At 37.3% G+C, this 15,106-nt stretch overlaps 1 protein-coding gene across 5 annotated transcripts in view; it reads left to right on the plus strand.

Moving 5' to 3' along the window:
- AGFG1 (ArfGAP with FG repeats 1) overlaps nt 1-14,279 on the plus strand; it is a 72,846-nt gene extending 58,567 nt beyond the window's left edge. For 3 of the 5 annotated variants that reach the window (XM_042950361.1, XM_042950358.1, XM_042950362.1), the window contains 6 exons: nt 1,327-1,507; nt 4,293-4,372; nt 4,583-4,675; nt 11,557-11,715; nt 12,662-12,753; nt 13,594-14,279. In XM_042950361.1, coding sequence (XP_042806295.1) covers nt 1,327-1,507; nt 4,293-4,372; nt 4,583-4,675; nt 11,557-11,715; nt 12,662-12,753; nt 13,594-13,653 — 665 coding nt within the window. In that variant the 3' untranslated portion in view covers nt 13,654-14,279. The remainder of the gene's footprint in view (nt 1-1,326; nt 1,508-4,292; nt 4,373-4,582; nt 4,676-11,556; nt 11,716-12,661; nt 12,754-13,593) is intronic. The other 2 variants (XM_042950359.1, XM_042950360.1) reach the window with 2 other exon arrangements.
- The last annotated feature ends 827 nt before the right edge of the window (nt 14,280-15,106 follow it).

Here is a 15,106-nt window from a genome sequence, read left to right on the forward strand (position 1 = left end):
TTTTAGAAATTTTTATGTTCACTTGAATGACACGCACCTGTTTTGGAGATGTTAATGTAGCACTTTGAGAATTTGCTCCTTATGCATAATTTAGACAATGGTACAGATTCTTTGCTTTTTGTTTTTAAGTTTATTTATTTTGAGAGAGAGTGCGTGCAAATGGGGGGCGGGGTAGAGAGAGAGGGAGATGGAGAATCCCCTAAGCAGGCTCCGCATTGCCGGTGTGGAGCCCAACGCAGGACGCAGGGCTCGAACTCACGAACTGTGAGATCATAACCTGAACTGAAATCAGCAGTTGGATGCTTAACTGCCTGAGCCACCCAGGTGCCCCACCTTAGTTTTTGTTACAGAAACTGTATCCTGTCTTTACCACAGTGGTGTGTATAGCAATTAATCTTGTCTAATAGTTTGTAGATAGTTTATTAGATAACACTACAGAATTCTTGTCTATTTATTCGCTTAGCATTAAAGTAGTTTTAAATTTACATGTTTCAGGGCACCTTGGTGGCTCAGTCGGTTGAATATCCCGACTCTTGATTGCGACTCAGGGTCATGATCCCAGAGTCGTGGGATCCATGTGCAGCACGGAGCCTGCTTGAGATTTTCTCTCTCTCTCCCTCTCTCTCTCTCTCTCTCCCTCTCTCTCTCTCTCTCTCCCTCTCTCTCTCTCTCTCTCTCTCTCTCTCTCCCTCTCTCTCTCTCTCTCCCTCTCTCTCTCTCTCTCTCTCTCTCTCCCTCTCTCTCCCTCTCTCTCCCTCTCTCTCCCTCTCTCTCCCTCTCCCTCTCTCTCCCTCTCTCTCCCTCTCCCTCTCTCTCCCTCTCTCTCCCTCTCCCTCCTTCTCCCTCTCCCTCCTTCTCCCTCTCCCTCCTTCTCCCTCTCCCTCCTTCTCCCTCTCCCTCCTTCTCCCTCTCCCTCCTTCTCCCTCTCCCTCTCCTTCTCCCTCTCCCTCCTTCTCCCTCTCCCTCCTTCTCCCTCTCCCTCCTTCTCCCTCTCCCTCCTTCTCCCTCTCCCTCCTTCTCCCTCTCCCTCCTTCTCCCTCTCCCTCCTTCTCCCTCTCCCTCTCCCTCTCCCTCTCCCTCTCCCTCCCCCTCCCTCCCTCCCTCCTCTGCCCCTCTCCCTCTCCCTCTCCCTCTCCCTCTCCCTCTCCCTCTCCCTCCCCCTCCCTCCCTCCCTCCTCTGCCCCTCTCCCCTGCTCATGTGCTCTCTCTCTCTAAAATTAAAAAATTTGGAAAATTAAATTTGCATGTGTTTCATGGCACATGTGGTTGGTAAATTGAAAGCATAATAACTAAGTTTTCGGTGTAATTGTTTTTGTTTGTTTATAGGTGGTGATCAGGGGAGTGGTTTTGGGACCACAGGTAAACCTCCTGTTGGTTCTGTGGTTTCAGTTCCCAGTCAGTCAAGTGCATCTTCAGACAAATACGCAGCCCTGGCAGAACTCGACAGCGTTTTCAGCTCCGCGGCCACGTCCAGTAACGCGTATACTTCCACAAGTAATGCTAGCAGGTACCTTGTCTTTGTCCGTGTTCCTGCTTCGTGTCTTCTCTTTTTTGTTTTTTAATTCAACGCTGAATAATGATGTTAAATAATGGCTGTTTGGGGACACATTTTTAAAATTCTTGAATATTTTTGTAAGTTTGCAGAAACGGAGTTGAATCTGCTAATTAAAATATAATCCTTGAGTGATTGCCATTTTATCTTACTTACTCAAAGGTTTTGTTACTTCTCTTCCTTGAACACGGAAGTGTAATTGAGAGTATGTACACGTCTCAAAATGGAGAGTTATATACGGATTTAATTATACTGAGCAGAGAATCCATTTAGCAAATTATATACTTTTAAGGTACAGTTTTCAGTCACGAAGACTAAACACTGGAAGTAACATGTAGCTTTAGTTGTAAATAAACATTTTAGATATGTTTGCAAGACAACTCAAGACCCCGTTCTATATCTCTCCGGTGTCCCGCTGGTACACATAGCATATCCATTACTGTGCTCAGATTCGTGTAGAATGAAGGAATTCTAGGCAGCAGGAAGTCTAACACATTTTAACAGCAATAGATCTTTAAAAACACTTCTAATTGTAACTTCTTCATTTCGTAGTAAGGAAACAGACCCAGAAGTATAGGTGACTTAGCTGTGCAGTGTTTTATCCAAGTGTTTTCTGTCCTGTAGATTGTCTCTTCTTTCTTTTGTTATCTGAGGTGTGTTTTTTTTTTTTTTTTTTAATTTTCTTTTAGCATCTTTTCTAGGGAGAAGTGGGAGGATTGTAACGCTAATGACTTGGACTCTCTAGTAATTAATTTTACAGCCAGATGGGAAAAATTGAATCCGAAGAACAGTTTAGAGTATTTATTATTTTTCTTTCATTAAGATTGTCTATGTTAGATAACAGTCGTGACCTATTGCAAGGTAACCATACAGTCTGGAAACAGAGAGGTGTATTTAACAGGTGGTTTATTGGTATCATATTACAGTATCTTAGTGGTCCACAGTGTGGTCCATGGGACATTTCGGGTACCTGAGACGCTTCCAAGGGGTCTGTGAAGTCCAAACTCTTCATAATAATTCTGAGGGGTTAGTTGTGTTTTCAGTATTTGACATTTGTATTGATGGCACAAAAACAATGGCAAGTAAAAACTTGGTAGTGCCATAGCACAGACTAAGGCCATGACACCAACTGTCCTAGTCATGTAATAGTCACTGTATTTCTTACACCACTTTCAGTTTTACTTGTGAATAGTCTTGATTGTTTTTCTTCTGAATATTCTTCTTCTAATTTTTTTTATTGAGGTATAATTGATATTTAACATTGATTTCAGGTGTACAACATAATGGTTTGATATTTGTATGCACTGGGAAATGATTATAGTAAATGTAGTTTGTGTCCGTCCCCACACAAAGCTGACTTGTAGGATTACTCTCTTGATAACTTTGAAGTACGAACTACAATATTATTGACAGTAGTCACCATGCTGTACATTACGTCCCCATGACTTATGTATATATTCTTACAAATATTCTTGATGAAACAGTAAAGAAATTTAACTTTATTAAATCTTGACCCTTACATAATGTTTTCTTAACTTGCTGTGTATTCAGATAAGGTATACATCACGTGGTTCTGGTGCATATTGAAGTATGGTAGGTAGCTTCTGGAAAATCAGCCTGTGTGGTTAAATTGTGGAATGAACCAGCCACTTGTTTTATGGAACACCATTTTTCCTTAAGACTGATAAACCATGGTTATTCAGATTTGGATATTTGGCACACATTTTCTCAAAAATGAAATAATTGAAGTCTGTCACTTTAAGGAAAATAACTGATAAAATTCACACTTCCAAAGCAAATATTAGAATTTTGGAAAATTTATTGACTCCATCATGAACTCGACAGCTCTACATTACTTTTTGATAAGATGAGCAGTGATAGTTTTTGATTTTGTATAAGGAAATTGTTAACATTTGGAAGATTTGTATCAGATATTTTCCCAAATGATACAAAAATGGTAAAAGATTCATTTAAAGTGCAAGATAGATTAGTAGATGTTACTTCAGAGAGCACAAAGGAGTTCATTGATAGGATTTCAAATTCCATTTTGTAGCTAACCTTTAGGAAATTATCACTGTCGTTTTGGCTGTGATGTCAAGGAAAATATTCACAAGTATCTGAAGAAACTATTCAGATTCTCCTAGTTTGTTTAGCTAGATGTCTATGAGAGCAGTTTTTTTCATACACTTTTACATAAACGACATATTACAGGAGATTGATCTTCTGTTAAGCCCAGCCATTGAAGGGATTTGCAAAAATGTTGTGACTCTTAAGTTCCTTTTGTTTTGGAAAATATAGTTCTTTATCCTAAAAATGCTACTCACGTTAGTGTATAATGGCTTTATAGTTAATTTTAAAAGTATAAGATTTAAAAATTTTTCCATTTTAATTTCTGTATATACGTATTGTTAATATAGCACATTTAAACAAAGACTCTTTGGAGTTCTCGGCTCAGAGCGTAAATGAGTCCTGGACCTCCTGGCTGGCTCAGTCAGAAGAGCACGCGGTTCTTGATCTCAGGGTCCTTAGTTCAAGCCCCATGTTGGGCGGGGAGCCTAGTTAAAAAAAAAAAAAAAAAAAAAAAAGAATGTAAATGAGACCGGACTCCAGAGTTTAAGAACAGCTGTGATACATGATGTGTTCAGTATTACCTGTTTCCACATTTTATGGCCACCCTATAGATAGATTAGTCTTGCTTTAAAAAATGAATAAAAAGAACTCTTTCTGTATTTATTTTCAGCAATGTTTTTGGAACAGTGCCCGTGGGCGCTTCTGCACAGACACAGCCTGCTTCTTCGAGTGTGCCTGCTCCATTTGGAGGTACGTGTTTCTGGTATATATACCGGATTTTCTAAAGAGCCTGTGTATACTGTAGAACATTTTCTTACAGGTACTGGAAGGCAGTCAGAGCAACAATTTATTATCCAAAAGCTCTAGTTTTCTGATCTTCATAAATGTATGAACAAATATTTTAAATGACTGAATACAAATATGTTAGGATTTCATAGCATATTTTCTAATTTTTTAAAGCTACGCCTTCCACAAATCCATTTGTTGCTGCTGCTGGTCCTTCTGTGGCATCTTCTACAAATCCATTTCAGACCAATGCCAGAGGAGCAACAGGTAAGAAATAAATATAGATTATAGAACAGAAAGCTTTGGAAAAGGTATTTATTACAAAGACATCATGGGAAGAACATCAGAAAATAAAGCTCTTCTTTGTTACTGTAGTGAATGGGAAGTGGATGGAAGAGTTTGTCCATAAAGACATACACTAGCTGGGGGCGCCTGGGTGGCTCAGTCCGTTGAGCGTCTGACTTCGGCTCAGGTCATGATCTCGTGGTTCGTGGGTTCCAGTCCCGCGTCGGGCTCTGTGCTGACAGCTCAGAGCCTGGAGCCTGCTTCGGATTCTATGTTCTATGTCTTCCTCTCTCTCTGCCGCTCCCTCACTCACGTTGTCTCTCTCTGTCTCTCAAAAATAAATAAATGTGAAAACATTAAAAAAAAAAAAAAAAAAAAAAGACCTACGCTAGCTGAAAGTTTATAAAATCCTGGACTTCTAATATTTGAGAGGAACCCTAGAAATTCTCTAGCGCCCCCTGGTCCCCATTCCCTGCTTTCATTCTTCAGGTGAGGAAGCCCAAGTGTGGAGGCGAGGCCTCCTTAGAGCCCTGCGCCCTGCAGCCACTTTGTGACCAAGGTGGGACTTTGAACACCGAAATTCTGACTTATTTGGTGATCGGGTTTTGGAATTACTGGTTACTACTCATTCAGTCTTAGAAAAAACTTACGAGAAGTTTTTTTGTTTCTTATTTTCCTCTCCACGAGATGGCAAGGAAGGAATGAGCTTTGTTACGTGAGGTCTTAAAAATCACGTCTTTTCCAGTGCTTATTTCTTTTAGAGTGTTCACGTTTTTTAACTTACACAAACCTGATTTGATTTAGGGAATGGTATTTTAATATTTTCTCTTGATAATTTTTTAATCCTCTTTATTCCTTCCCTTTTTTTGTTTTTGGTTCATACCGCAAGCCAGCCACATATTTTTTTGTATTGAGCCTCTTTGATTTTTGTCTTATCAACCTGAACACCAGAACTGTTGGCCAGTACCTTGGAGCGTCAACAAGTGTGTGTGGAGTTGCTGGATACCCAGTAAACCTCCAGTTGGCCAGCTCTGTTTTTGTGTATGTGTCCCGGTACGTTTAGAACTAAAGCTTTCGGCGTATGGCATATATCGGTGTGGAATCTGGAAAAAGTAAGGTGCTTGTAACATAGTTTGTGCCATGAGAATTGGTATTTACTAGTAAATCACTGTCATAGGCAAGATTAAGAATTGTGGTATTAATGGAGTTTGAACTATAACTTTCCTTTTAAATAAATGTCTTTAGTCATAATTTGTGGGTATCTCTCATGATCGATGTTTAATAAGTATTTTCACAGATAATTTTTAAAAAATGGTTTGTGTTTGTTAGAATTCAAGTACACCTAATCAGTGATTGTTTTCGTTTCTGTGTGTTTCAGACAAAAATATTCATCAGTTATGATACATGTAACATTTCCCTTTCTTAGCATGCTATTTTGGCGGAATGAATTTGTAAAATGTCTCACGTCACATAGGGATTTGTGCATTGTGTCGTTTAATCCTTTTAGCTCTCATCAAATAAATGTTTTAATCACTCCTTGACAGCTGAGGGAACTGAGGCTCAGAAAAGTTAAGTGTGGATATGTTTTGGGTACAGCCAGACTTGTGTTCAAATCCTGATTTAGTATTTACTTGCGGTGATCTTAAGATGCTTTTTATGTATTAGTTGTGTGATGAATAAAGATGATAGAAAGATGTACTAACATTTGTTGAGTGTTTAAAATTATTGACAAGATACTGTTGAAACATTTATAGCTATCATAACCCCATTTGACAACAGAAAGATGGAAATTCAAATTGTGCCTTGGCTAAAACTTGTATTGATTGAACTTCTCTGAGCCCTATTGTTGGCCTTCTCTATAGAATGTGAATAATATTCTCCTATTGGCAGGGTTTTTGTGAGAATTTAGATGATACAAATCATCTTTGCATGGTGTTTGCATTGTCCTGTATGGTAAATCTTTCCTATTATTTTCCTTTCATGACTACCTTGAAGTTAGTTTTGTCATTAGAATTAAGGGCTTTTTATTTTTTATTTTTTTGCTTATTTTATGTAGAGTATGAAAGTCCTTTAAAGTTAAGGTTCTACATAGGATGTACATTAATATAAAACATACAGTATATGTTCAGATAATATAAGGTAATTTTAGTATTAGGCTAAGAAAAATTTATTGAAAGGTAAATCTGTGTCCATAAATTTTTATTTCAAGGTTAAAAAATTTCTCTTTATAAACTGCTTTGATTTATCACATTGGTCACCTTCATTAAATTGTTACAGAATTGATGAAAAGTAAATGTTAGCTATATATGTTTCTACTGAAGTTGAAATATGAGCAACATTTTGACAAATACACTATGCTCACTATGCTCAGGAATTTCCAGTGTCAAAATTAATATTCTTTAGGAAATATTTTTTGTTGCTTTCAAATATATTGTTGAATTCCATTTGAAGTAGCTTTTGAAAGACGGATTGCATAATAAAATGTAAAACTTTACTGATAACATTTCTTTCTTAAAATACATATTTTAATAATTTTTCTTCTGCATCTATAAAGCTTTGAGGCTTTAATTTTCTTCTGCCATGTTACATAGAAACTTTCATTAGGATATCAGCCAGTATGGCCTAAGACCTTTTTTATTTTAGGATTCTGTAATAGCATTTTTTTAAAAAAAGAGGGCTCTTGAGACCTTAAATCTAACAGATTTAATACAGTTTTCAATTATTATGAAATTCTGTTAAAACTCTTCAATCTCTCCTTTGCTGTGGAATGAAAAGTCTTTATTATTTCCCTAACTTCATTTTAATGAATGATTTTTAACAAAAATCATTTTAGAGAGAGTGAGGGGAGACGGGCAGAAGGAGAGAGAGAACCTTTACACAGGCTCTACGTGCAGGTCCAGAGCCCGACGCAGGGCTCGATCCCACGATTCTGGGGTCATGACCTGGGCCAAAATCAAGAGTCAGATGCTCAACTGACTGAGCCACATGAATGAATGAACAAAGATTTTAAAGATTCCCCCCCTCCCCCCCCCCCCCCCACCCAGGAGGTAAACTTAATAGAGATGTAGAGCTGAAAATCACAGTAGCATCTAGGCTAGTGTCCTTGTTTTATTATCTAGGGGGAGACTGGTTTGATGGGTTTGCCTTAAGGGTTCAAAATTAATTAACGGCACAAATATTTGTACCTAGAACTCTTCTAAACTAGCATAGTTTCCACTGGTTCCACCCATTCCGCTCATTAAGAATATACCTAAGAGAAATGAAAATGTACATCCACATAGAAACTGGCGCACAGATGTTCCGTTGCAGCATTATTCATGATAGCCAAAGGGAGGAAACAACTCAAAATGTCCATCAACTGATGAAGGGGTAGACCGGATGTGTTATAATCATACAATGGAATTTGCTTGATAATAAAAAGTAATGAAATACTGACGAAAAATAATGAAGCGGACATGCTGCAACATCAGGCTAAAATAAAGGAAGCTAGTCACAAAATAACGTGTAACTTGTGATTCCTTATACATGGTGGTGTATCCAGAATGGGCATTACAGCATTCCAGGGCTAGAACTTGAGAGGGCATCGTTGTTGCAGGCTGAGGCAACAGCAATTCATATTGGTTCGCAGTCACTGTTGACTAAAGGTCGGTTTTTATCAGAGTGTATTTTGTACAGCATGTCTCTTGAGATGTTATCAAATACTCCATGGGAAAGGGTTCTGTGCTCAGATATGCATGGGAAATGCTGGTATAAACAATTTAACCTGCATTTTATCGTAGAACTTCTCAAGAGACTTAACGTGCTGTAAGAAAGGAGATAAACATAAAGTGACCTACCTTATTTATTATAGAATCCTTCCCCCGAATTACCTCTTTGTTGAATTCATAACACAGTACTGGTGTATCTTTTAAGTACACATCTTTTAAAGTGATTTGCAAGTAAAATACATCCATTGAATATTTACATCATTTTAAAAATTTTATTGTCAAATTTATTTTTACTGCAGCTTTGTAAATAAAGTAGGTATTGTTATCCCTGTACCTGTACCCTCTATTTGCAAATGAGGAAACTGAAGCCTGTGGAGGTTACATAATGTCTCGTAGTTAGAAAATGACAGAACCAAGACTCACAACCACTCTTCTCTCCCAGTTGCTCTGTTTCCCCAAATTTAATTGGTAAAGTTTGCTAATGTAAAAAGCATACATAGATGGACCTGTATTTTAGAAACAATTCCACTCCAGAAGGTTAAAACAAACAAAAAGTTTCTAGTACTTAACAACCTAAACTTGTTTTCTGTTCATTACGTTTATTTGTATGTAACCTCTCTGGCCTCAGTTATGCCAGGTAAGATTTGCAGAAGATGCACTTTTCTCATCTCTCTTTTCAGCCATTAACATTTTCAATTGAAAGTTGCACTTACCTTTCTAATGAACTGCATTGAATAATTTCTCCCTTTCATAATACGTAGTTCGCTTGAGTTATCTATGTATTTTTAGTTAGCGTACAGAGTTGTAAAGAAAACAGTCAAACATCATCCAGGTGCTGTCTGCAAGATCCGACTTTCTAGAGGCAAAAGGTAGATTCTAGATCATTTTAGATGATCCTGCGAATAGCAATTTGGGGTGTAATTCATGAGACCTACAAAGTCTTGTTATGGACACAGTTGTATCTTGATACGAAAAATACGTTAGCATTTATTTAAAAGTGGATTTCATAAATGTTTTTTTTCATTTGATATTTATTTTTCTGGTATTTATTATTGGCGATCTCCCTTTTACTTCAAACAGGTTAAATATTACAGTGTCGTGAATATAGTTGAAATTAAAAAAACTCTTGGTGGATATGTTTTTATATGTATTCTTATGCTACCTACTTTGTAACAGTGTATTCTAATTTTAAAAGTTTTTAATGAAACAGATTTGTTTTGACAATAGTTAACCATAAGTTAATTGACATTGGTCTCTCTATGGCTTTCCGTAAGGCCTTTCTGGAGCAATGCATTCTCAAGTGTTCCCTCACGCTCATTTTGGTAGGTGGCCACAACTAATACCTAGATTTGTGTGGCAATCTGTCTACCTGCTTGTGGAAGCTTCTGCTAGTGTTCTGGATCCCTGCATGTGGAATTGAGTTTTTTCCATGTTTTAAAATGGAGTGGGCATGGATGTGTGGCATCGGGGTTACATTATATTTAAAGTCACACGAAAATTGTGGTGATTTGTTTTTAACGCTGAAAAGCATTGTTGCTTACCTCCATGGTCACGTTAGAATGTTAATAGCTTTTTTGATTGTTTTTCTTGAGTTTGATTTCATAGTACTTTGACACCTTTTCGACACACCAAACCATCTTACCACATTATTCCATGGAGTTTGGTTTTGCTTAACTGTATACAAGTTGCGCTTTTTAGTGCTTTCTTAAAAGTGATTTGTCAAAGTTTGTCAGTGCGTTGTTGTCTGTTATGAAACCCTTCTGTTTCCCTTGCAGTGTGCTTATTATTCTTTAGTTCACTTGCTTCCTAGTGGCTTGTTTTTCCTTTCTGTCATCAATAGTAATTTCAAGAAATTTGGCATTCTAATTGGGTTCATTGAGAAAAATTGCCTTGATATAAACAATAGGATTATGAAGATTACTTTGGGCAGTATCTGTAACATGACTCTCAGGTTTTTTTCAATAAAATATAAGTCTGTGTGACATTTTTAGTTATTAATTCCTATGCCTTAAATCAGAGGTCAAATTGGTAAATTTTTTTATATCAGGAAATTCAGTGAACTGCCACGTTTTTGATAGCATCATGCCAACACTATTTCACTATTGTAATTACTAGTATTCTCTATTAAAAGCACCATTATTGGCTCTTACTTTACTGAGACTTTTTCTAGGACATTTTTCAGAAGGTTCTGTTTTTAATCTTCACTAGTAGTAAGTAATAAATTGTTTTACTACTACATGTGTTTCTGTGATGCAGATTCGATTATAAGTAATTTATAAGTGGGGGAAGGATGGCAGCATTACCACATACGTACTGGTCGTTCACACACGGATTTCAGTGCGGTATTGATCACAGTGCTCATTCACCCTACATCCATCTTTTCTAAGAATGCTTATTTCACTTCCTTTTCAGTCTTTGTGCATTTTGCCCCAATTTCTTTCACTCAGCAGTCCTAACCTTAAACCCCGTATCCAGAGCAGTCTGTTTATCTTCCAAACAAGAAATGGGTATCCATCTATATTTCTTTTGGAATTGATGTATTGGGAACTTCACATATTCTTTTAATTTTGTGGGTAGTTTTATTAGAGAAACCCCTCCCCCTCCTACCCTTTTTGGGCTCTGGGTACAAAGCTGCATAGGTTTTGAGTGGCCTGCTTCTAACCCTATTTCTCCTATAAGTCTTGTTAATTTTGGTGAACTATTTTTTAGAGGTCTAAAAAATTTTTTTTCAGAACATACTTGATTACATTATAGTAGACAGTTCAGTGGACAAAACTAAATTTTGGGCCATTTTACGTATATAGCAAAATGAAACTAAAAAATGTATGCTAGGATACATGTGAATTGCATGATGATTAAAAGTTGACTGCCATTTATTTAGACTTGAACTTTCTATAATTATTTTGAGAAGTTTTCTTGTGATTTCAAATGATAGCTTTATTCTTCGTTGGGTTTCAGGAGAACAAAATGTTATAGATTGTGTTCAACTGTAGAGTGCTAAAGCTCACTGCTAACTTTGTTAAGAGTTTTGGAATTTAAAATGCCTTTAATGTGCATCTTCATATTTTTCGAGGCAAATTGTGCTGTAACATGTGGTATGAGAAACAAAGCCTGCTCTGTTGTGTGGAAATGATCAGCCCTTGTTTTGTCTGTCAGCTGCGACCTTTGGCACCGCGTCCATGAGCATGCCTGCGGGGTTCGGGACTCCTGCGCCCTACAGTCTGCCCACCAGCTTTAGTGGCAGCTTCCAGCAGCCCGCCTTCCCGGCCCAAGCAGCTTTCCCTCAGCAGACAGCGTTTCCTCAACAGCCCAATGGTAAGATCCAGCACTCGACTAGCTGTAAGTCCACCCCAGATGTCCTCCGTGTATCGTGACGTTGTACGTTTGGACAAAGAGGCTCGTCTGAAGAATGCCGTGGTATTGGCGTTGTCTGCTAACGTTTACTACGCAAATATAGACGCCCTTGGTGATTTGGGCCTTGGAAAGTGGAGTGCTTTGGTGAGATCTTGTAACCAGGTTATAGATTTAGGAGAAATCAGAGACTCTCTAAAGACTACCCCTTCTTCTCAGAATCCCCAGTGTCTGTCTGAATAGTATATCTATGTTCTGATGTTCCTCTTGATTTTAAAAGACCTCGAGTGTTTTTGTTTTGCGTGTGTATTTTTTGTATAAATTATTTACTTTGGTGGTGTAGACCACATTTCCAATTAGGTAACTATAGAGTTTGTTACTTGTTTTCGGGAACTTTCAGTAGAGACCAGGGTTGCTTTTTTTACCCATTAAGTTCATTTGCTAAAGTTTGAAAGTCCATAGATTTGAAGATTATTCTTAAATGATAACTGTGTGTTTTCTTTTTTGAAGTCAGGTAAAAATTGGGTCCATGGCAGAGCCATAATGATAAAATATTTCCTAAGGAATACTGCGCTGTTCACACGAAACCATTGTGTTGCACTCAGAGCCCGTCTCAGATAGTCTGTCCCAGGCTCATCTGTTAACTCCATCCTTTGAAATGCCAGCAGTTGACGTAGCTGAGAAAGATTAGAATTAACCATTTCTGAGGAGCTGTGTGGAAGCTCTTTTGAGATGTGCCACAGGAAGTTCTGTCTCTGGTATATGAAAGAGCATGAGACCCAACAATTTCATATTGGTACTTTACTATTGCCCTGGTGGGAATTCCTCTGAAACTCCTTCTGAAGTTTTACAAGTTACCAGATTGTCTCTTAAAGGTATGGCTTATAATTGGTGGTTCTGTTTTAACAAGGTGCAGGTTTTGCAGCATTTGGACAAAGCAAGCCAGTGGTAACCCCTTTTGGTCAAGTTGCAGCTGCTGGAGTATCTAGTAATCCTTTTATGGTAAGTGAGACACAGTTTTAAGCACTTGCATAAGTTGTTGTGTATTATTTGCGGATTAGGAAAACCAGGTTGTGACTCTGCTAGATGCTGTTATTCTATTGATGTCATGTGATGAGATTTTACAAATTGAGATGGCTGTCATGCACGATCCTTTTGTGATTTAAAAACCACACATGAATCAGTTGCAGATCAAAACATGGACAGTAAATAAGCTATTTTAGAACTTGAGACTTGTCTGCTTTCTTGTCAACATGACATTTTATGAGTGGCTGTAGGTTTAGTGAACAGTATGAAAAGGGCTTGAAGTCGGAGGTTTGGTTTGAATCATAAATGCATTTTCTTAAGGGCCAAGTCCTTTCTGAGAATCTGTTATGAGAGTTATATGAAGTAATGGGTATTTTTTTATTTTTTTTATTTTTAAAAATTTTATTTTTTTAACGTTTATTTATTTTTGAGACAGAGAGAGACAGAGCATGAACGGGGGAGGGTCAGAGAGAGGGAGACACAGAATCTGAAACAGGCTCCAGACTCTGAGCTGTCAGCACAGAGCCTGACGTGGGGCTTGAACTCACGGACCGCGAGATCATGACCTGAGCCGAAGTCGGCCGCTTAACCGACTGAGCCACCCAGGCGCCCCTGAAGTAATGGGTATTAAAGACCACCTAATAGTTTTATTATAATATGTTGCTGATAACAGTAATGAATAAATGTAATTCCCAGTAGTTATAAAGGAATTTCTAATGTAAATACTGTTTAATTAGATTTAATCAAAGTTTATTTTCCTATTTTCCCCACATACACCACTCTTACATGTCTGCTTCGTCTTATGTTTTCCTTTAGACTGGTGCACCAACAGGACAGTTTCCAACGGGAAGCTCATCAACCAATCCTTTCTTATAGCCTTATATAGACACTTTACTGGAACGAACTTTTACGTGGTCACATTACATCTCTCCGCCTCTTGCACTGTTGTCTTGTTTCACTGATCTTAGCTTTAAACACAAGAGAAGTCTTTAAAAAGCCTGCATTGTGTATTAAACACCAGGTAATATGTGCAAAACAGAGGGCTCCAGTAACAACTTTTAACCTGTGAATTGGCAGAAAAAGGTAGCGGTATCATGTATATTAAAAATTGGCTAATATTAAGTTATTGCAGATACCACATTCATTATGCTGCAGTACTGTACATATTTTTCTTAGAAATTAGCTATTTGTGCATATCAGTATTTGTAACTTTAACACATTGTTATGTGAGAAATGTTACTGGGGAAATAGATCAGCCACTTTTAAGGTGCTGTCATATATCTTGGAATGAATGACCTAAAATCATTTTAACCATTGCTACTGGAAAGTTACAAAGTCAAAATTGGAAGGTTTTATTCATTCTTGAATTTTTCCTTTCTAAGAGCTCTTCTATTTATACATACCTAAATTCTTTAAAAATGTAGAGGGATACCTGTCTGCATAATAAAGCTGATCATGTTTTGCTACAGTTTGCAGGTGAAAAAAATAAATATTAGAAAATATGCTATCGTTTTTGTGTTCTTGCTGCAATGCCTTTACCAAAGTGGCCTTAAAATATGAGTAGTGAATTGAGAACATCTTGAATTCTTAAATTAGAATTTCAGAAGACTTCTAGTGACTAACTTTTATGTCTAAAAGAGAAAATTTTATAAAAAGGCCATGTAGAAAATTTATTAAAACTACTATGACTGCTATATTCAGGAATATGTCAGTGGTAAAGCATTTAAATGTAGCTTGTCAGATTCACCGTAATCCTTCTAATTTCTTTGCAACTTCTTAATTTTGTGAAAATTTGTATATATTAAGAATTTGCATGTATGTGTATTTACAAATTTTTTTAAGTATCTTGAATTCTCAGACTGCAGAAGTCCTATTTTAACTATTGATTTTTAAACAAAAATATTGTCTTTGAATGTATTGGAAGCAGACATGCATTAACTGTGACATGATTGCACCTCATTTTTTTTTCCTTTGTTTGGATAAACTGATACTGTTAAAATAGGACATTTATTTATGTTCATTTCTGGGGGGAAACAACCTGGAACCCAGTGTTACCTTAAAGTTATAGAATACTTTGTTTAAAAAGGCAACAATACTAATGTTAGGTTATATCTTTTTGTTAATACTGAAGACATGAACTTGTTTAAATATTTATGTACAGTGATGCCTCATTCATCAGGCCATAATCTAGAAGCCTCCTCAAAACCGAACACAGCTGAGAAACTTGGAATTTTAATTTTTCTTAAATGCCTTTGAGCAACGCACAAGAGTCACAGAGTCTCTACGTGTTAGAGCTCACGCATTTGTTTTTATGCGAAAGTTTGATTAT

Source organism: Panthera leo, chromosome C1 (genome assembly GCF_018350215.1).
Source record: "Panthera leo isolate Ple1 chromosome C1, P.leo_Ple1_pat1.1, whole genome shotgun sequence".
Taxonomy (NCBI): domain Eukaryota; kingdom Metazoa; phylum Chordata; class Mammalia; order Carnivora; family Felidae; genus Panthera; species Panthera leo.